This window comes from Boleophthalmus pectinirostris, unplaced genomic scaffold (genome assembly GCF_026225935.1).
Source record: "Boleophthalmus pectinirostris isolate CB_2022bp ecotype Guang Dong unplaced genomic scaffold, ASM2622593v1 HiC_scaffold_7, whole genome shotgun sequence".
Lineage (NCBI taxonomy): Eukaryota > Metazoa > Chordata > Actinopteri > Gobiiformes > Gobiidae > Boleophthalmus > Boleophthalmus pectinirostris.
The window spans coordinates 22,212,510-22,234,257 of record NW_026571473.1 but is presented as its reverse complement, the minus strand read 5'-3'; the positions used below and the strand labels follow the sequence as shown (position 1 = coordinate 22,234,257).

Sequence of the window (21,748 nt, the reverse complement as noted above, 5' to 3'; positions counted from 1 at the left end):
ACCCTCCACCGGAAGATTCTGACAGTGTACCTTTAAAATTTGTTAAATAAATTAATTAGAAATAAGCATGCAAACACAAAATTACCATTTTCAATGTAGTATCAAATAAAGAATGGCAACTTTTGAGCGGTAGTTAATGTTAGCCTTATAGCCAGACCAGGGCTTTGTAAATATTCTATGCAATGAGATCTGTTATTGCAGTGAGACATGACAAAGAGGTGAGCCCATTGGTTATACATCCACATGGACTCTTGCTATGGCCAGCTTGGAGAGTTTGTATGTATATCAACAATGAACTGTGTCACAAATGTAGATACAGGGACTATAGGAATATGAGGTAATCCATTTGCTTTGACCTTTAAAATTATGTCTTTCTAATGAGATGCGCATGAGCAGGGACCCACATTTTCATATCTACTATTAATTTCTGATTAAATTTAATATTCAGGTATAACACAATTTCCGTCATTATGAAGTTTCACAGAATTTAATCAATAGAGCCACCCAGGTCACATTTCTTTATATATTAGTATCACACATAATTACAAAGTTGCTCTGATTATTCAACTTAATTTCTGGTAGGAGGATAGTCTATAGTCTTTTACCACAAAGGTAAAACAAAACATTACATAAACTCTCCTTCTCTCTCAGCTGAGAAATGGACAATAAAGACAACTATTCAACAATGCTATTTTAACATTTTGAAATAGACTTGTATCTGTGAACAAAACAAATGCACAAAACTTATTTTTGCTTTAGTTTCTTTTGTCAAAACCACTGACCTTTTAATTTTCACATCATCTGTCAGCGAGCGCCTGTGTCTCCCATATGGAAAATAGACACTTTAGCGCGTGTTGGAAATAGCAAACAGCAGCCTGTCAACATCAAACAAATAAGAACTGCCCTTTCGGAGGCAAGTCCTTCAGCCGCGCAGCAGGGTGAGCGCGTGGGCCTCTATTACGGCTTTGTGTGACATTGGGACATTTTCCTTTTGTGCAAATTATGAGCAGGGACCAAACTGTTGCTATGGAGACTGTAGTTAGCGGTGAGGTGGGAGAAAGCAGCACAAACTGGAGTTGAGGACTAAAGCTGAGCACACAGAGAGATCAGAGAGCAGCTCCACAGACACAGAGGACTTAAGAGAGCAAATACAAGCTCTGGACTCAAAGAGACGTGACTGCATCATTCCCATGACCTGAACTGACCCAAAAAGGAGACAAAGAGAAGGTAGAGTGGTCAAAATTGTCAGATATATTTGAAGATACTATCACGTAACTTCATTGTGTGAAAATCTCTTGTTAAAGTATCAAAGATAGCCAATTAAAATAACACTTAAAAATTTTCAACTTTTGAGACATAACATAAAGCTTTAAACATATAATAAATTAAGTAAATATAGCCAAAAGTTATATATTATTATTAAAACTATGAACAACACAACATTCACTTGTACCTTAAGTTAAAACTGTTTTAATGTTACATTATGTAACTTTCTGGGTGGAACTGGGGTTTCTTGCCTGGAATGTTGAATAGTATTGAACATTAAACTTGTACTTGCATTGATTAAAGTATTGGTTTTTCTTTTGATTCACAATAACTTCAAAAACATGCATTCGCAAAGTAAGGTCAAGGCCCGGTGGCATCAACTCAGGTGACAGACCCTCAGCCTGGAAAGTTACACAATGCCTCTTTACCTGCAGGCGTTTTCATATTCTTTCAGTGCTTCTGTGTACTTTAAAAAAAGACCAGCGGTGTGGGCTAGGGATGCCAGGAAGCAGGATGGATACAGCACCTAATCCTCCAGAAATAAAGTGATGGTGCGGAAGGGCAGCGATAGCGGGAGGACAGAGAGGAGCCACTTATCTCTAAATATAGTTTCACAAAGTCTATGTCACTGTGTGTTATTGCAGGTCATTCTTGTCTTCTGTCAGCCCTATACCCACTGGCCTCTAGTGACAACAGCAGCCAATTCAATTCAATCTCTGTCTGATTGGAGGGAACAGATCTGATTACCTCTCATAGACCCCCCCACACACATACACACACTTGAATAGCATTGTTTGTGCTTGGAGAATCCTCAAGGGAAAGATATCTGAGTAAATGGCTGCGGTGATTGTGCCAGATAGACTGGATGTGTGCATAATATCCACACCACATAAGCTAATGTGTTTGCTAATCGCACACCAGAGACAGGCTAAACAGACACCCGTGCACACCACGCACGTGCACACCACACTAACGGCTGCATGGCTATAACCTTTAACCACTCTTTTCATGCCAGCGGTTGCCAGATCCACTGCAGCATATCCCCTCTCCCACACAAATACACACTCAGCCAAATCCCATTGTGACACTATACTGTGATTTTTCACAACCATCAGGACACTTTCGTGGGTTTGTTGACAGCTTTGGAAGTTGTTAGAACTGGTATAATCATTTCAGAGTTTTCGTGTCAGCAAAGGTTTTAAATGCATTTTTGATGCTGAATAGAAAAATGTAATAAGTTTTAGATTATCCAAAGTAGTAAACTAAAGTTTTAACATGATAAGATGAGTTACAGTTGACAGCTGTAACAGTTAAGTACAAGATAAATATTTACAAAAACACATATAAATGGACTGGCCATAACATGTGACCACCTGTGTAATACCAGTGCAAATGATGTTATGTGCTATGGCCATCTGCTGGCCCATATGTGAACTGTGATCACTGTATATCCTGACACGTTCTGTCAGAAGGAGCTGACTGAGCAGAGCTCCAGTAGTGACTTGTCACTTGATAAGAACCATATGGACAGCCTTCACTCTCTGCATCTGTTACTTGTCGCTTGTTAACCACTGTACATCACTGGACCCACTTTTGATAGCTACTGATCACTGCTGACTACGAAAAACACAATTTGCCATCAGACTCATCAACTTTAAGGGCAAATGTGTCAATTGTTACCTGTTACAACTGGTCAAAAACCTACCCACTAACAGGTGTTATATGGAAACACTAACAGACTGTTATAGGGAAAAAAATAAGTTGTTAATATGATCCACCAATCTGTTTGAAGTCAATGTGGATAGACTGCTTCTACTATGTGATATTCTACCACAAAAAATTTATATTTTTTTCCCATTTTTCTCCCAAGCAATGGAGATGAGAGCAGTGACAGGAGAGATAGAGGAATCACAGCTCTAATCTTGAGGATTTGGTGTGGATTAATAAAGACTACACACTTAAAGAGTCAAATTTGGCCAATAACACAATCTTTATTCATTGTGGGAGGACATACAATGCTAATGTTATTCACTTCAGGTCTTGCAAATGCTAAAAGGTCGAAGGTTATCTCTACCTGTCGCTCTAATTCAATAAAACCACTTCTTAGAGGAAAATTATAGAGATGAAAACATAATTGTGCTTGAGAAAACCATCTCCGCCTCCTCTGGACCAATGATCAGCGCTGACACTGGAACACGTGCGGTGCCTGTGATAAATGTGGGATGTCCCGTAGTGGTTTTCATTACATTCTTGTGCCCAGAGCTAGGGAACAATGGCGCTAGATTAAACAGCGCTCCTTCAAGACAAATCATTAGTCTTCTTCACTCTCTCTCCCCTGTCAGTCTGCCTCTCGATCGCCCAAGTCAAGGTCGTTTGTAAGTCACAGATTCTGAATAAAAGCGAGTCGGAAGAATGGCCAGCTGTCCTATAGGGATTCTGACACTAATACTAACCATTTATACTATGATGTGCTATTCATTTAAAGCCATTTTCATTCAAATCAGGCAACCCAGAAGCCTCAGACAGGGGTGTGTGTATGCGCCAGGATAGTCACAAGGGGGGGCAAAATAACAGGAACATTATCAAAGTAGCCTATTCCCAGAGCTCGGCAGCTGCTCGCGTGTGGTATACGATTGCATTTGGCTTTCATCACCCCACAGAGAGACTGGGAGACTGCGTAATGGAAAAATGACCCAGATCAGTACAAAGATGAGTGCGAAAGAGGACGTGTTCGACTGGGCTACGCGCTGTACATTTGACTTCCCATTTAAAAACACATGCAAGTCTCTGAAGAGAGGGGAGCAGTTAAGAGCAGTGAGGAGAGGAGGGGTTAGATGTTACAGATTTCAGCATTGTAAGAGAAGCGGGCCATTAGTACAAGTAAAAGTAAGTAAAGTTCTATTAGATTAATATCAGTGTAGTTTTTTTAAGCCATGAGCGAAGAGTATAGTAAAGTGTTAAAGATGGACTGTGTAACCCCACCTTCTTGTATCCATGGAAATGTTATTGCTTTGCCTGGAATGAGACAAGCAAGTAATGCCATCAGGCCAAGTTACAGGTCAGGTCTGTGGAGAAGTGACAGAGGTGTGGACTTGCAAGTCATGACTTTGACTCAAGTCAGACTTGAGTCACTATTTTTAGGACTTGAGACTTGACTTGATAAAATGGACTAAGACTTGGGACTCGACTTGGACATGAAGGTCACTGACTTGGGACTTGACTCAGACTTGTGGCCTGTGACTTGAGAAGACTTGAGAAGCATTTTTAAATCTGAATTCTTTCTATTCTGATTATAATGATTCACTCTAAGATCTTGTCAAGGCATTTAAAAAGGAAAGATTTGCATTTCTACAACTCTTATATACTCTGTAAATACTCATATAAATATACCATGACTTTTTAAGTATAATTTTATTTAAAATTCATATAAATTGCAAAAATCTAAGCTATCTTTGATACTTTGGTTTAAAGAAGTGAAATGACTTGAAGCTCAAACGGACGATTTGGACTTGACTTGGACTTCTGTGCCAGTGACTCGAGACTCAACTTGGACTTGCCTGTATTTGCCTTGGGACTTGACTCGGACTTGAGGTCAAAGACTTGAGACTTAGTTGAGACTTGCAAAATGACGACTTGGTCCCACCTCTGAGAAATGATCATAATGGGAATGGGATTGTTTTTCAAGGTATTTTCAGCAATAAAAAACTCTTGTAATTGAATAAATAGAAGATAAGATTAATTACATACTGTGGAATATTCCAGGCAAAGCAATATCATAGACAAGAACACAAGGTGATGCTGCACCCCTCACAAAAGCTATATAGTGCACATTTAACGCAATAAGATTATGACTTTATGGAGCTTCAGGGATTACTACAAGATTACATATTCCAGAAGAGTCTGCGAAGAGAATACAGACTGAATGTGCAGGATCACCCAAAAGTGAAATTTTACTGATGAGGTAACAATATTATAACACTTACATCATCAAAATTATAACTGGTGTTCTGATGATACTTTTTATGTTCTCTCACAATCACTAAGTCCTATCCTATTTTTACTTGCCTGTGGCCTTAATGTTATACCTGACTAGCAAATTCAATATTGCTTCCTATTAAATGCCATGACTAGCTCTCCAAGACATAACAGTTCCGATTATGCCTTCCTGACTTTGTTCCTATTTTTAAATCGGGCTCTACTGTAACTTCAGCTGGTCATTCCCAGCAGGTATAGTGGTGACATCACAGGTTATTAGTGCAGTGTTCTGGTGCTGTCTCTGGTCTGGAGGCTTTGGGCACACCATCCATCACCATCTCTCTGGTGCTCTGCTCTGGGCTCTTCTCCCACCTCTCCCTCTGCCTCTGCCTGTGCCTGTGTCTATGAGCAGCCCTGACTGATGAACATGATCAGCTTTGCACCAGAACAATGGAGTTTCTAAATAGGACATGAGAGGCACTGAGGCTTCCCTGCTCATTCTGTGTGCAGCGTTTTGGCATTGCTCAAACCTGCTGTGCAATGAGCCACCTGCTTTAGGCGATAGTGAATTTGTGCACTTACTGTGGACTGTCAGACCCTAATGGTGGGTTAGGGGATGTGGGAATTTATATACAATTTCAAGTACAGAGTTATTGCTTTGCCTGGAATATTCCACCGTATGGCATTAAACTTATCTATCTCCATGGAGACAATCTGGGGATGGGGCCAGGTCAGATCTGCAGAGAGGCAACCGTGCTCACAGTAAGAATGCATGTTCTTAGGCAATAAAATAACCTGCAATTACGTAAATACAAGATGAACAAGAGGAGCCAAGAGGAACTTTACAAAGCAATAATATTTCCATGGAAACAAGAAGATGGGGGTCTCTAGGCCTGTCACAATAATTATTATATCAACTTATCGTTCAGTGTATGAAAGCTGGAACAATATTTTTGGGGTCAATATTTATTATGTGTACTTTTTGCAATAATGGGATTTTTTTTTTTTTTACTTTTTGGGTATATAATAAGATTTAAGACATAAAAAGTTGAATTAATAAGTTAAAAACTAGGCTAAAAAAGTGACTATTCTGTAAATAGAATAACTTATTTTACAGAAAACAGCATATATAATACTGTAGATCATATTTCTGTAATACAAGCACAATGCAAAGACATTTATCATTATACCTTGTGGCATCTTGCTCCTTTTACATTTCAACACTATTAATCTTCATCAAGCCAGTTTAGATTTCCATCGGTTGGGCTTGTTTGTTTGGCCAATTCCCAGTGCACTGGCAGGACGTCTTGCTACATCAATCATGACACTTATTGGGAGATTGCTAGATGTTGGCATTGGAGCAGGTGGCACCAAGCAGCTGCATTATGGCTGCCAGCCTGGCCCTTGGCATCACCTCTGCTCTGGGACGCCCTGGCCTGCTCTGCACCTGCTTTAGCAACCTGCCCCTGGAGCATTCTGCACCTGCACACACCAGCTCCCTGTCTGTGCACCTGTCTGCTGGCAACCCACAGCAACATAATAACCCCCTACCTGTTAATTAGCCAGCAACAACAGCCGCCCGCGTTCACTCGCCCGACCCCAGGCAAAATGTAAATGAATATGATCTTCACCAAGGACAAAGCTGTGCGCATTTATGTGTGAGGCTGTCTCTGGAACTGTTGCACTGTATACTTTACAAATCTGCACACAACATTCACTTCTGAACTGTTTAAAGAATGTATAGAATGATTTCATATTTGATGACTGCAAACACAGATTTTGATGACAATATATAACTGTACTGCAATGGACAAAAATGGGCAGCTGCTGATACAGGGATGGGTCATTTTGTAGCTTCATGGATATACTGCATATTTTACAACAGCAATTGATTATGTAGAGAATGTTGTCATTGTAGATCAAGAGATATTTTCAAACTCTTGAATGATAGATGGATCTTACAATATTGGCAAACTACTGTCTATCTAGTTGATGATACACTAAAACATATTCAGATCAGATTTTAATAAAGGCAGTGGCAACTATTTTCAAGCACATATATCTTATATGCAGTAAACATTGACCAACAACACCACTAGAGCAGGTAGACTTTGGAACAGGAAGTTACTGTTACACACTCTGCCTCTGATTAAGCAGTTTTTGGCTGGGCTAGCTGAATTTACCTCTGTGACTTCTCTTAACCTGCTGGTGGTCTATGAGCACAACTCATTATACACTATGTCCACTTGTCCAATCCCATCTCCAGCTGTTCAGTCATATATCACTAACAAACTAACAAACTAACTAACATAATGCTCAGTGATCACATATTGCTCAAACATTTCAGCTTTGAGATATGTTAAGAGGTACTCCCTAAACTAGAGAAATGTGTAACTCTAGGGCAGGACTTAAGACAGGTAAGGTATAGTACATAGTAGAGGACATTTGAGGGTGTACCTTTTCGTCTGGAGTCCCGTCTGAGAGTGCTGGGCCTGACCGCGGGCTGCAGCTCAGTCTCTGTGGACATGGTCAGACTCCCTCTGGGCTAAGCTCCTGTGCCTCTGCTCCGGTGGGGGTCCTGCAGGGGGGTCCTGCAGGGGGGTCCCGGTGACAGCGTCAGTGGAGGCTGTGTGGGCGCCGCGTGGGTGCGTGGAGGCGCCAGCTGTGTGAGCGGGCACAGGGGCGCATGGGAGAGGGCCGGGCCTCAGCCCTGACACAACCACCCACACCCAGCCACGGAGAGCTGTCAGAAAGAGAGAGAAAAAGTACTTCAGTTAGAATGCAATTTATTGGAATCACAGGTGGTGTCACAAGAAAAATCTGCACTTGAGAAAAGAAAATTATTACAACTATGATTGTTTACAGAACCAAAAGTAATATTTATGAGTCATTTGTAATTTCTTCAACCTCAAACCAAAATATTTTGTGTGCAAGCAAGGTCCCAGCAGGTAGAGAAACAAGCTGATTTCTGATAACACAGGTTGCCGTTGGTAACAGAGGTACGTTGTTCAACTGCTTGTCAATATTATACTGCAGAGCAAGGACAGCACATGGACCACTGTACGAGCTACTCTGTTTGATCATGTGTTTTCTTCTCATCAGTTGTCCTTAGTCTCACTCTACACTCATTTATGATGTAGTTTGTCATTGTGTTTTTTATCTCACTCCCAAAATCCAGCATACACACTCAGAACAAATGAGAACTTCATTTTTGGTAATTTTGGAAAAACCTATGGCAGGTTTTTGAGCCTACTAACTTGTAAAAAACAATACAAAAGTAATGAGTATTTTTTACACAGCTTGTAAAGAGAAAACATATTTAAGTGGTCAGCGGCACAGCTCCCTCTGAGACCCTGCACAGTGCCTGATTGGTCCCTCTGCCACACACTCTGGCCCTTCTCTGCGTCCCTTCTTTGCCCATCTGTTGCTCCTTGATTCTGAAGAGTAGACTGGCAGAGACTTCCATAAGCTCACAGCCAGGTCCACAGAGCTGAAGCATGAATGAAGTGGCACGCTCATTTGCATGCAAAAACAAAATGCAGACAAGTTCCTTTTTACTGGGAGGGACAGCTCTACAAAGAGGCCAGGAGACAGCTGCAGGTTGACGCGCTGCATAATGAATGTGACTGTCCCTCTCACCTCTGTCACACGAGCACTGCCACTACAATGTGCTCTGCTTCTGTCCAACACAGACAAAGACACACGCACACACACCGACACACACATACACACACTGTACAAGATCAATGCATGGACCAAGAATATATAAATGAAAAATAATCCATAAATTCTCTTTAAATTCTTCTATAGATTAACCTGTGGTTATATTTAATAATTTTATCAAATGATCTGAGTACTACAACAAAAGTTTTAAAAGTTGAAATAATAATATAATAATGCAATATATCAGTATATAAATCTAATACCCTTTCTTTAAACTGCACTAGTTCTCTCACAAATCCTTTAATCACACAAAGCGAAGTAAGAGTGGACAGTGCAAAAGATTTAATGCTAAATTAGATGCAGAATTTAAAAAGTCGGCAACAAAACTGGAACTAGAACCCAATAGATTAATTCATGCTGCTTAGACTTTCTTACATTATAGTGATATTTTGTTTATACAACACATTTCTTGAGAAATCATTGAGAAACTTTTTCTTCTTGTTTTTTTACATTATGGACTATAGGAGTCTCTTGGAGCCAGTGCTGCTGTCGGGGTCCCTCTCTCCCTGTGAATAGGAGGCCCCTGTATGAGCCTGGGGTGAAAACACATGAATTGAGAGGCTTTTAATTTGCTGCAGACAGAAGAGAACAGAGTCCATTTAATTCTGCCAGCAGAGGCCATGTCGGCAAAATGCTGACAATATTCTTTATCTGGTCCAAACACACTGGAAAAGTGTGAGTCACTCCAATTACAGGCATTATCAGCAGCACTGCTCCAGCAAATGGACAGAGAGAGAGTGTATATGAAGAGAGGAGGGTTAGAGGCAACCAGCAGAATAAAGCTCAAAGAGAGAGAGAGAGAGAGAGGGGAGAGAAAGAAGGACAGAAGATATAATCCAGGGCCAAAGAGGGAAAAGAAAAAACTGTGTGAAGACCAGTCAGAAGAGAATGGAGGGAGGTTTGAATCAACGCGGGCCTAACCCCCAGCATGTGCCCCTCTGCCCCCCTGCCTGACCCTTTTGTGTCATGGCGTCTGGCTGTGAAGTCTTTCAGTTTGCATCTGGGGCCTGGTTAAGTTGACTGTTAACTTGGACCAGTTCAAACCACCAATACCAGCAGGTCACATTCTACTTGAACAAAGTATGGCTGCAGATGAAACTCTTGGTCGACCAAAGACCCTGTGTGCAGAAGGAACTTTCCTCAAAATTATTAGGATCTCGTGTAAAAAGTACATCAACTACAAAGATGTGCTAGTAATTTACAAGTGAAAAGGCAGATGTCTGTCTAGTCACTCCCAAAACATGCTGATCAATAAATTCACTAAAGAACTAAAGGACCTGAGAATATAAACAATTAAGTATTCACAATGAGACTATAGTTTAAGTTCTGTTTGGATATAGTTTTGGGTATCATGAACAACATTTTACATCTCCTGAAAATGGTCATATTGAAGTATTTAACACAATTTTCTCAGCAGAAAGATATTTCTATTGTGGTTCATTTTGTACAAAACTTTTCATGACTCACAATCCCAAAGCACAAACAAACTACTTCCTGTTCGTCAGCCAATCACAGCATGTCATCACAGCTGCCACAACATTCACTGCTCTGCTGTCATGTATACTGCTACAACTCTTTTGCTTCATCTCTTCATTGCCATCATCAATGTGCATATACCTTGTATAGCTATAACCTCTGACTATGATCTAAAAAGCAATGTAAATTCTATGTCAAAAACATCAACAACTTGTCCTGATGCATAAAATTATGAATAAAATACCAATAGCAGTACCACCCAGTTCACTCCAGCTGACCACTGCAGAAGACCTAATCATCCATACAAGTATCTGACCATAAAACCTTAAAACATGATGCTGTATAAAGACTCTTTTATTCCCCAGGCACTGTCCCAGAGTGATACTACCAAATGAAGTAGTTTCATGCCAGACTTTGGACTCCTTGAGAAGACAGCTGACAAAACCTTAAATTCATGTTCAACCAGAGCCAGAACTCTCTTGAAATTAAGGTTAAGGTTAAGGTACACTTTACTGTCCCCATAGATACATTTGTCCTTGGTATATGACCCATCCTTCAATGCCGCTGGATCATCTCATCAGGATCAGTGGAGACCCAGCTCCATGATCTTGTTGCAAGGCTTGGTCAGGATTACTTTAGCTTGAGGACTATACTAGGGATGCACCAATCCGATAAAGGTTATCAATATAAAAAATTAGCTGGATCAGATATCAACTTCCAAATATCGGTTCAGTTGATATCCTGGTTGGACGTATAAATTGACGAAATAAAACTATTTGCTGGTTGGCCTAAAAAAAATTTTAATTTGTATTTATACTAAGATGTTCAGTAGTTAATCTTGTTTAAAGGAATGCTGTTTTTAGTGTCTACACTTATATTGGCTGATATTGGGTATCGGCAGACACTTAGAGCTACAGTATTAAAATTGTGGTATATTGAACTTTCAGGGCCACCGTAGTTGTAGTTGGAGTGAATTGCGCATGCCAGAGTGCGAGCTCTCAAGCATTGATTTGTAATGGTAACGTGTTATAAAGAAGCCCCCAGTAAAGTTGTTAAATGCGTGCAGCCGACTCGTTATTAATACACCACATAATTTTGGCGACGAGGTAAAGTGACTGTAGTGAGCAGTGACAGCTGAAGATGGCAAACTTCGCCAAGCTGGACGAATTCAGGCCCAAAAATGAACAGTGGACAGCCTACGTCGAGCGAATGGAACTTTTTTTTGAAGCACATGATATCAAAGACGATAAACAGGTGGCTACTCTGCTAATGGTATTGAAACTGAAAACAGTGGATCAGAGCATCTCTAGTTTTTACCTATGGTGCATGTTTTGGGTCCCACTAATACATGGAAACCAGCATGGATTGTAATAAGGTCAATCCCAAGTAACCTATAATGTAAAGCACTTCCACAATATTGCCATACAGGCTCGTACAAACACATTTCTCCAAGTGTAAAATCAAGGAAAGGAGAAAAGTATAGTCCATTTTCTGCCAGCAAAAAAGCCCACTACTCACCCTCTCCCTGTGCTGTGAATGAGCAACGAATGAAATTGTACGGCTGAAAATGAAAAATGCACCGCAATACCTCTCTCCAGATGACTGCCAGGCCCCAGACATATGGTTGTTTCTCCGGAGACTGGGGCTGAGAGCGCTACATCTAAGCTAACGTCCCTACGGATAGAAAAAGCTAATTTCTCAAATAAAAAAACATGTCAAGCTTGAGCTGTACAAAATTCCCTAACAGACTGATAGGAGCGGTGCCATCCAAAAAGAAAAAAAAAAGAAAAAAAAAAGAAAAACCTGACCTGGAATCTGCGCTAAAAGTAGCAGCAGGAAAAGGATGTGAACATGGCTTAGCACTTCTGGATTTAGACGACAAGCTGAAGTCGAACCAGAGGCGACACGGGCTGGAGGGAGAGGAGGAGGAGAGGAGGAGGGAGGAGGGAGAGAGAAGGAGGGAGAGAAAGGAAGGAAGAGTAAATTGGACAGCCTTAAATGGGGCGATGCCAAGAGGCGCAAGTGGGAGATGTGTGTGTGACTCAACAAACAGGACGCTGCCAACAGGAGCTTAATGCCCAGAAATCATGTGCAGCTACAGTGGAGCGTGCCAGCAACATGGAAGAAGTAAGAGAGAAGAAGAGAGAGAGGAAGAGAGAGAGAGGTGGGGTCTTCATTGTAATTGTATTCTGTCCATCATTCTGTCTTAGATTAGCTGCTCCTCTCCTCCATCAGGATAATGTCTAATCATGAAGAACAGCTCCAGTTCACCTCACACTGCCACTGGCTTCTCCAGGTCCTCACCACTCGGGAGCATCGCACAACTGCTGATTTCACATTAGCATTTTATAGTCATGGGTAACAAGAGGGTTTGATGAAGACACTTAATCACAACTACTATCAGTGAGGTCTGCTGTTAAATAAGTGCCTTAAAGAGGGACTGCGCAACTTTTCTGCTTGTCTCCATGGAGATGTTATTGCTTTGCTTGGTATAACATTAAACATATAGATATATATACTAGAGCATTGAAATCTGACTGAAGTCTGCCGGGGTTTGGACAAATACTTAGAATTTTTGGAGAAAAAAAAAAGAGGTAGAGCATTTCATTGGGTCATAAAAGAGTTAAAAAGAAAATAACAGTACGGGTGCTCTACAAGGGTGAAACTAGTAGTTTTAAAACAGAAAGTTGCCCTTACTGGAAAATGTAAAACTGGGCATGGTACAAACCCAAGGCACTTCGATGGAATATATTGAAAGTCCTTTATTGCATGATGGAACGCCAACGTGTGCAAGATGGTCTTCGTCAGACTCAGAACTTATGTTTGGGCTCTGGTTGGATTTGGACACATCAGTGCATCAGCTGTTTTCTGTCTACAGTAAACCCACTCACTTTGAGACTCTTCAGGTGTTCAAAAGATCAGAGCACTGCACTTCTAGTTTAGATACAAGTCAAAACTATGTTACTATTATTTGTGAAATGTGGTGCAATACTTCACATTTCTTTCTTATTCTTATTTGTAAAGCATAAAAGATTGGCGATAAAGTCCACAGGAAGTAGAGTCAGTATTGCTAATCTGCACTTTCACCTCGATTTGTGCGCTGTGTGGATGTAAACAGACACACATGAACTATTTTTGCAGTTTTACTTTTAAATAACATCTCAAACTGGATTCACAGCACTGTTTTATGGACTGGATGTGTGTGATAATTTGTGGAGGACAAATTCTATGGATAATTTGGATGAGATGCTGCACTTTAGTGAGTAGTAGTATTACTTTAGTGAGGAATAAAGTCCTCTCATTATTTTCACTGTATCCTGAGTTTGTATTTTGCGTCTCTGTGTCCATTAGAGGTCACACAAACAATATCCTACCTGTGTCATTAGTAGGCCTATGAAAATAGTGTGATTTTAATTGGGTCGGGTTGAGTCGGGTTCGGACACAAAAGTGTTAATGTCTTAATCGATCACTGGTGTGTCGGACGTGGACCAGGCTTGGACAGAAAAATTCATCCCAAAGCCACACTACAATATATACTACCATTTGTTCATTACAGGTGTTTCTATGGCTCAAAAACACAATCATTCCTTCTGTGAATAGGGTCGACTCTCCACAGATCTATATTGTAATGTAGCGTAATGTAGTGTGTCTCCTTCATGATAGGTTTAATCTACACTGTGGAACATTCTAGACAAAGCAATAATATTTCCATGGAGACACACGGGTGGCAAACCCTCCACTAGAAATGTTACCCAGTGTGCCTTTAAGAGACCATATAGCATACAAAAAAGAAAGAGGTAATAGTGTAGTATCATAGTCACGACAGTGCTGCATGTATGTGTGAAGGGCGGCCATAGCCCAGTTGTAGGATGTTATGTTGTTGTGTCCTGAGACAAGATGCTTGAGCCATTTAACTAGATCAAACATCATCAATGCATTACCCAAAACTCTCCACTCACACTAAAACTTTGTCCATTTGAGAAAGGCCCTTTTAATGGTTCATTGTGATTGGCCAGGTAAAGCTGTGCATATCAAGTGTTTTTGTTAATATTTGTTGTACCTTGCACATTGAAAAGACTATGGGTGGTTTATATTATGATATACTCCATTGAGAAGTAAAAATTAACTCCACACAGCTGGCTCTTCATCTCCCAATTCAGAGCCAAAGTTCAGCTCACATTAAAGCATTAGCTAATAATTATCACATTAACATTTGTTGCATCAGACTTGAACCTGAATGAAATCACTAAATTGGAGCTAGCAGACATAAAAGCAATACCACTGCATACAAATTAGTAAAGGACACCAACTAAAGGACGTTTTTTTTTTTTTTTTTTTGGCCTTAAGTTATGTAAGTGAAAATTGTGAAAACAGAGAATGATTTCTTCTTCTGTGGTTTAACCTTTGTTCTCATTTGTGGAATCATAAACAGAATCACAGTACGTCACAGTAACCTGCCTTCACAATTCTTGATGGTTAAAAGTGCACTTTTCTGGTGGAGGACCAGCCAGCTGTTTGTTTCCATGGAGATTTCAATGTGTTCTCTGGAATGTTCCACAGTATGGGATTAAATATATCCATGAAGGCAAACATGTGACACCACTAGTTTAAGTTACAGCTCAGATCACTTACAGATGCATGTATTTTTATACAATAAAAGACCTGTATCTAAATAATATGGCGGTGGTATGTGGCCTGATCGTCCATTGATACACCCCAAAAAAACCTTCACTCATCCATGTACACATTCAGTAAGATGATTCGTTATGAATTTCACTCTTTTCTTTTACAAGATATTCACAGCTTCTTATCATTGTTCCATTTTACTTGGTGTTAAAATGAAGAGAAGAATTTCACAGCTTCAGTAATACATATTCATGAACCTAACTTAAGTCATATTTTTCCTAATAATATGGGAGCAGCCTGGTGTGTCCTTATTTAATACTGGTGAATATTAAACTTCCACTGACACAACTAACGAGCCTCTTTTATAAAATAGAAAACTTTCAGAACTACAGCCACTTTCTTTTGATTACGGTTATATTTTCTTATCAATTGTATTTTAGCACTGAATAAAGCATTATAAAAAAAAATTTTTGTGATAATATTTTTCACACTGCACACCCAACAGTAACTCCAAATCCATTGTAAAGACACTCATTTCCTACCTCACCAGTTTATGGAGAGACACAGTAAATCCGCGGCTTTGATCTGTCCCACGGGAGAAAACAACTGCCACTTAACTCCGCTCTCAGAGACAAAAGACTGAAGCAACAGAGCAACAGGAAGAGCAGCACGGGTCAAAGTTCATGACCAGGTAGAGGATAAATGAGGTGTACGGGTGTGCAGTTTACAGCTGTACAAAGGCAAAACTAGGACAAACAATGAAGCCAGATTATAGCTCTGACTCAAGTTCAGCGGCGTTTATGTCCCCTTCACTGGAATAATATAGCTCTTTGTCCAGCACCACGGTGAATGGATAGTGACATGTGTTCAAGTTTTACAGGTCAGTCATTTTTTTGTGTGTTACTTTTTGAACTTTTTGACAGCAAAAACTAGCAATGTTTCTACCAACAATGTGGACATCAAGCTTAGAAGATGTAAATATGGTTCAAAAATTATAAGATAACCAACTAAATAGCAGCACTAGAAAACAGGAGGCTTGATGCAGCATAAGAGCAGTTGGTGGTAACACATTGCCACTTACTTTCATGCTTAAACGTCAGCGATCGGTTTCACCACATGCCAATTATCACAGCGTCATATCCACATCAGAACTCTACCTTCAATGTGTTCCCTTCTACTCTGAAGGTTATCGTGGAGATTAAATGTGGACACACCATACTGGACAAGATGAAGGACAGCAAAAAGAAAAACTGAGTTTACTGTTGATAACATGTTTATGATTGCACAGACCAAAAACAGAGGTGGGACCAAGTTGTTGTTTTGCAAGTGTCACGTAACTCTCAAGTCTTTGACCTCAAGTCCGAGTCAAGTCCCAAGACAAATACAGGCAAGTCCAAGTCGAGTCTCGAGTCACTGGCACATAAATCCAAGTCAAGTCCAAGTCGTCTGCTTTGAGCTTCAAGTCATTTCCAGTCTTTAAACCAAAGTATCAAATATAGCTTAGATTTTTGTAATTTATATGAATTTTAAGATAAACTGTACTTAAGTATATTTATATGAGTGTTTATAGTGTATATAAGAGTAGAAATTAATTTAGTTATGTTTTACTTTTTAAATGTCTTGACAAGATCTTAGTGTGAATCATTACAGTCAGAATGGAAAGAATTCAGATTTAAAAGTGCTTCTCAAGTCTTCTCAAGTCACAGGCCTCAAATCCAAGTCAAATCCCAAGTCACTGACCATCAAGTCCATGTGGAGTCCCAAGTCTTACTCCATTTTATCAAGTCAAGTCTCAAGTCCTAAAAATAGTGACTCAAGTCTGACTCGAGTCCAAGTCACAACTTGAAAGTCCTCACCTGACCAAAACAACGGACAGCCAGTCGACATAAATGTGGTTAAAATATAGTTTTAAGCTGATGTAAGGCTTTGTGGGGATATGGCTGGAGCTAGGGGAAGGCACTATATAGTCCTGAGCAGTAGTTACATCTGTAGCAGCCATAAACAGCAGGCTCCAACAGTGACTGTGGCTGTCCAGTGGATAAAGCATTATCACTGATATGGAGCCTGAGGCCTAGCAGCAGTCAGCCCCCTCTCAGCAGCACACATCCTGCTGCACCCCGCCTCCAGTTGAGCCCCAGCACGAGCAGGTAAATACAGCACAAACAGCACATAGAACCAGCACTTGACAGATCCCCATTTATGTCCGGGCCAAGGATTACCACAAAACATACGCACGAAACACAACATCGTCTGCAGTGCCTAACCTATTTACAGACACAGAGCTGGAGATATCAAAGCACCGCTGCGTCTGTTGGGAATTCCTCATTTCTCATGTTTTAAGGGGAAATAGATGAAAACGGATATGCGAGCGGCTCCCCTGTGCTCGTTAATGTGCTCAAATGTAAATGGAGCTGTGCGCTGAGAGTGAGGCACACTTCTCCACGCAGAGCTACATAGACTGTGGTTATTAACAAGCCTCTGGTCTGATCCCATCTGGGTGTCAGCTCGTCTGTCAATCAGCCCATCAGCCAATGCCTCTATGTGATACACTCTCAACTATTCTGGTACTGCACAACATTCTGCAGTGCTACAATAGTTAAATATGTATCTGCTTCTACAAATTGTATAATGAGGGGCCGTGGGTATCATTTTTATCAGTCATTTTAGAAGTTTGCTTGTGAAAATATAATAGAAGCCTAATGCAGGATAATCCTAATAAACACAATAGTGAATGAACAGTATTATTAAAAAACAAAATAGCAAAATCTAATGCTCAGTTTGTCCCTATGAAGGCTGAAGGGCTGAAGTGCACTGACGTGATTTTAACTTTATCTGCCATGTGTTTATAAAGGCTTTTAATTATTTTGTTCTTTTTAAGTGCCTTAGCTTTTTTCAACTTTGAAACGCTAGCAAGTTTGTGCCTTAATGTATCAGAGAAGTTACTTATTTGACTCTTATGGTGCAACAAGTTTCCTACTAGTGCATAGAGGTATAAATACAACAAAAAATGCATACATTAATTATCATGACTACATAGTCCATGGCCTTGTAATACCCATTGCTTGAATAAGCTCATGGACTCCTAAACTCCACCCAAAGTCCCAAGAAACACACAGGAAAATACTGAGGAAGCTGAATAGAGCCACACATTTGAGTGTCAAATAATGAAAGGTCAGCAAAAAGTAGAGATTGATTTGAACAAAAAGCCAAGTCTATTTACAGTGCAAATGTTTATATAATGTGGCATTTATTTGAGCCCTGACCGCGTTTGATTTAACATTCAAGGATCTCACAACAAACTCCTACATTTTATTGATTTTCCAACAGAAATCTCAGCACAAGAAGACATCACTGCGCTGGTTTGTTTTGCAAGAAATACTTAGCATTAAGGGTTATCGCAGCAGTGGGTTAATGAATAAATAAAGTACAATAAAAAAGACAGTAAAACGCTTGCTCTACCATCGACCTGGGATCATGTGGGATGTGCCTTGCTGCTCGGAAACCAGGGGGCGCTCTTTGCTCTAACGAACTGAGATCACAGTTCAAAATGTCCTCTCCACATGATATACCACACCTGACCTCCATCAGCTCAGCCTAGACAGAGGGATGGAGGAAAAGAGGAGAGCAGAGGAGCAGTATGAAAAACAAAGTGCCGGTGCAGGAGAGCCAGACTTAATGAGGGATGCAATCATCAATTATTCCAAACATTTAATCATGATGTCGCGCCACACTGTTGCACAAACACACACGAGCGCACACACATGCACACAAACACACACACACTCACATAGGGCTGTCACAAAGCAGGCCACTAAGGACACAGAAGGATGAAAGGAAATACAGATATTACAGACGACAACCGCTGATGCAATGAGCCCTGTGGTTCATACTGAAACAAGTAAGGACACCAAATCTAGAGGTGAGACACAATTTCTATGAGACGAGACATGAAACTGGGTCCATGAGAACGAGACAAAACATTTTACGCTATTGCTATGTGCAGCACTTTGGAAACTGTCTTATTTACAAATACACTTGGATTGGATTGGAAGACAAGATTTTGACATAGTTTATGATAAATCTATTGTGCGGCTTAGTTCTCAATTTTGGCCACACTTTTTTTTATTTTTTATTTATGCAGCATTAACAATGTTTTTATTCAGTCCAAATGTAAAAACTATTTTCCTCATGTGTAAACATTCTTGTGGCAATTTTATCACATAAGGTCTTGTGGCCTGAGAGCTTGTCTCATCTTTAGTAAATAGACAAATAAATAGTCATCTGCTTCTTCTGAAAATTCACACTTAACTGTGATTGGTTAAATCCAGCTGTCACTCACTCAATTGACTAACAGCTTTTAAAGATGTAGTTGGGAAGATTTTTCACAACTCAGTCACCATATCACCCAGCCCTAATCAAAAGACAAATAACACTTTTTTTTCATGGAAGGTTTTTTTTTTTTTTTTTTTTTTTTTATTGTGTTGTAATATGTTCCACAGATTGCCACAGAACTCTATCTAGTTCCACGGAGACAAACAGGTGAATTCACCAAAACAAGAAAGAAAGAAAAGAAGAAGAATATTTTTGTTTTTACCAAGAAACATGTTTTTAAATGAATTCATGTAAGAAAGAAAAGATTCAGAACCATAGTGTGGAATATCAATAATGACAGAAGACTATTATGTAATATGCCTTCTAGTCTTGTCAGTTTTCTAGAAACCAATTTACAACCCAGGTGAAAAAAGTTACAAATGAGGAAAGAGAAGCGCAAGACTAGACGTTAGCAGAAGCCAAGTGTCCTTTAGGCGAGACTTTCAACAATAACACTTCCTAACTACTTGACTTGGAGCCACTGGCGAGCCCCGGCGCAGCAGCTCATAAACTCCTATCAAAATCACAAGTAGACAGGCCAATGGAGCCGCTTTATCAATCCTCCACATATGGCACTGGAGTCTGGTCCCGTCAGTCTGTGTGCGCTGTGGGAGGATGGGACCAGCTCGGCTCCAGCTCGGCTCCAACTTGCCCCTTTCTCCCGGGAGCGTCCCCCCAGGGCTACAGCCTCTTCTGGGGCGGTTGAGCAGCCTGCCACCAGCGGACATCAGTCAGTCACAGCTCCTGCCTCCGCCCGCCCGCTGTGTGTCTAATCACCCACGCTCACTGTCACACTTGCCTGCCCTTCCTCCTAACAGACAGACAGCCAAACAAAATCAATCTTTACTGAGTGTCCCGGTTTAATAAGGCCTTGTACTTTCTTATGGAGTCTGACAACAGCAGCAGACCACAGTGCACAGCAAGCAGGATTATCTAATGCTTCCAACTCTAGTCTCCAGAGTCGAGTGGTGTTCCCAGATTTTTTTTTCTCTCTTCTCAGTCTCTTTTGGCTGTAGGCTCTGGAAGGCAAATGATGAGTTTGTATGTAACAGTAAACAAACAGAAGCAGGCACAAATTAGAGCACCGCTTTCATAACTGCACTGAATCACTATATGTTTATGTTAAGATCATTTACAATTAATTACATATCCTTAATGCATTGGGTTTATATAGCACTTTTCAAGACACCCAAAGCGTTTTACAGTGCATTATTCATTCACTCCACATTTGGATCTGCCCTGGGATAGACTGATGTAATGGCAGACTGCCGGTGTCTTGCTTAAGGACACAACAAGTTTCCACTAAAGCCACTGCTGTCCCGCTGCGGCACCTGGTATTCCCAATGGTCTCCCATCCAAGTACGAACCAGACCCAGCCTTGCTTAACTTCAGAGATCAGCACATGGTGGAGACATCATCTTAACAATATGAAATTCTACAAATACTGTATGTCTGAAATTGAATCTTTTCCAACCCCAAAAGCTGTCTCTAGCAATGCACAGTATCTTCTATGTTGAGTATGATGCTAGTATATGGATTAAATACACAAGTCATACTGGAATATAGCCATAACATAGAGAGTGACACCCATCATTTATACAGCAAAGACCAATACACACTCCGCAGCAACCTATAGTCCTGACTACTATTAAAAACATGCTCATCTTTATGTATTTTCACCACTTTTAAATGAAAAAATTATCTTGCATAAAACAACCCCACAGTTCAACTCAGGGCCCCAACATGAACAGAAGAACTTTCCAATCTCAACTTTAATTTCCACACTTCTGGGGTGACTTTGCAGCTTTGAGTAAACACAAAACAAAGCCAGACTGATGTCATCGGGGACTGGGGGAGTGAATCACTGCAAGACTTCTGGACTATATTGGACTCATTTCCAATTGAGAATTCACTACCAACTCTTTGAACTCGGTGTACACACACAAACACACACAAACAGACACACACGCACACACAAGACCCCAGTGCACAAATGTCATGGTGCATGGGGAGTGTGTGAAAGTTCCCGGAGGTGGAACTTTGTGCCAGCTCTTGAAATAGACCCTTTTAGCACCCTATGGTCTATTGGAGAGCTGGTCCGTCTGAACTCTCAGTGTGAGTGGGGGGTATTGGCACTGCTCCCTGTGGGGCTCCAAGTCGATACAAACCTCTTAGACGCACAGGCACAGAATAGAAACGCCATGCCGACTGGGACTTTAGCATCAAATAGTCTTTTTCCCCTCAATTTGAATACGAGCGATGTGAACGCCGTGGTTTGTATGCATGATAAGCTGTGTCTAAGTGTAAAGTA

General features: G+C 40.6%; 1 protein-coding gene across 3 annotated transcripts in view; it reads right to left on the bottom strand.

The window, feature by feature from the left end:
* The window catches only part of dab1a (DAB adaptor protein 1a), a 105,845-nt gene that overhangs the window by 59,980 nt on the left and 24,117 nt on the right, over window positions 1–21,748 (bottom strand). Inside the window, exons 1-2 of one of the 3 annotated variants that reach the window (XM_055165356.1) lie at window positions 15,614–15,689; window positions 7,699–7,984 (exon numbers count right to left, since the gene is read on the bottom strand). In XM_055165356.1, the coding sequence (XP_055021331.1) occupies window positions 7,699–7,768 (70 nt within the window). In that variant the 5' untranslated portion in view covers window positions 7,769–7,984; window positions 15,614–15,689. Of the gene's footprint in view, window positions 1–7,698; window positions 7,985–15,608; window positions 15,690–21,748 lie in introns of those variants that run through there. The other 2 variants (XM_020918760.2, XM_055165355.1) reach the window with 2 other exon arrangements.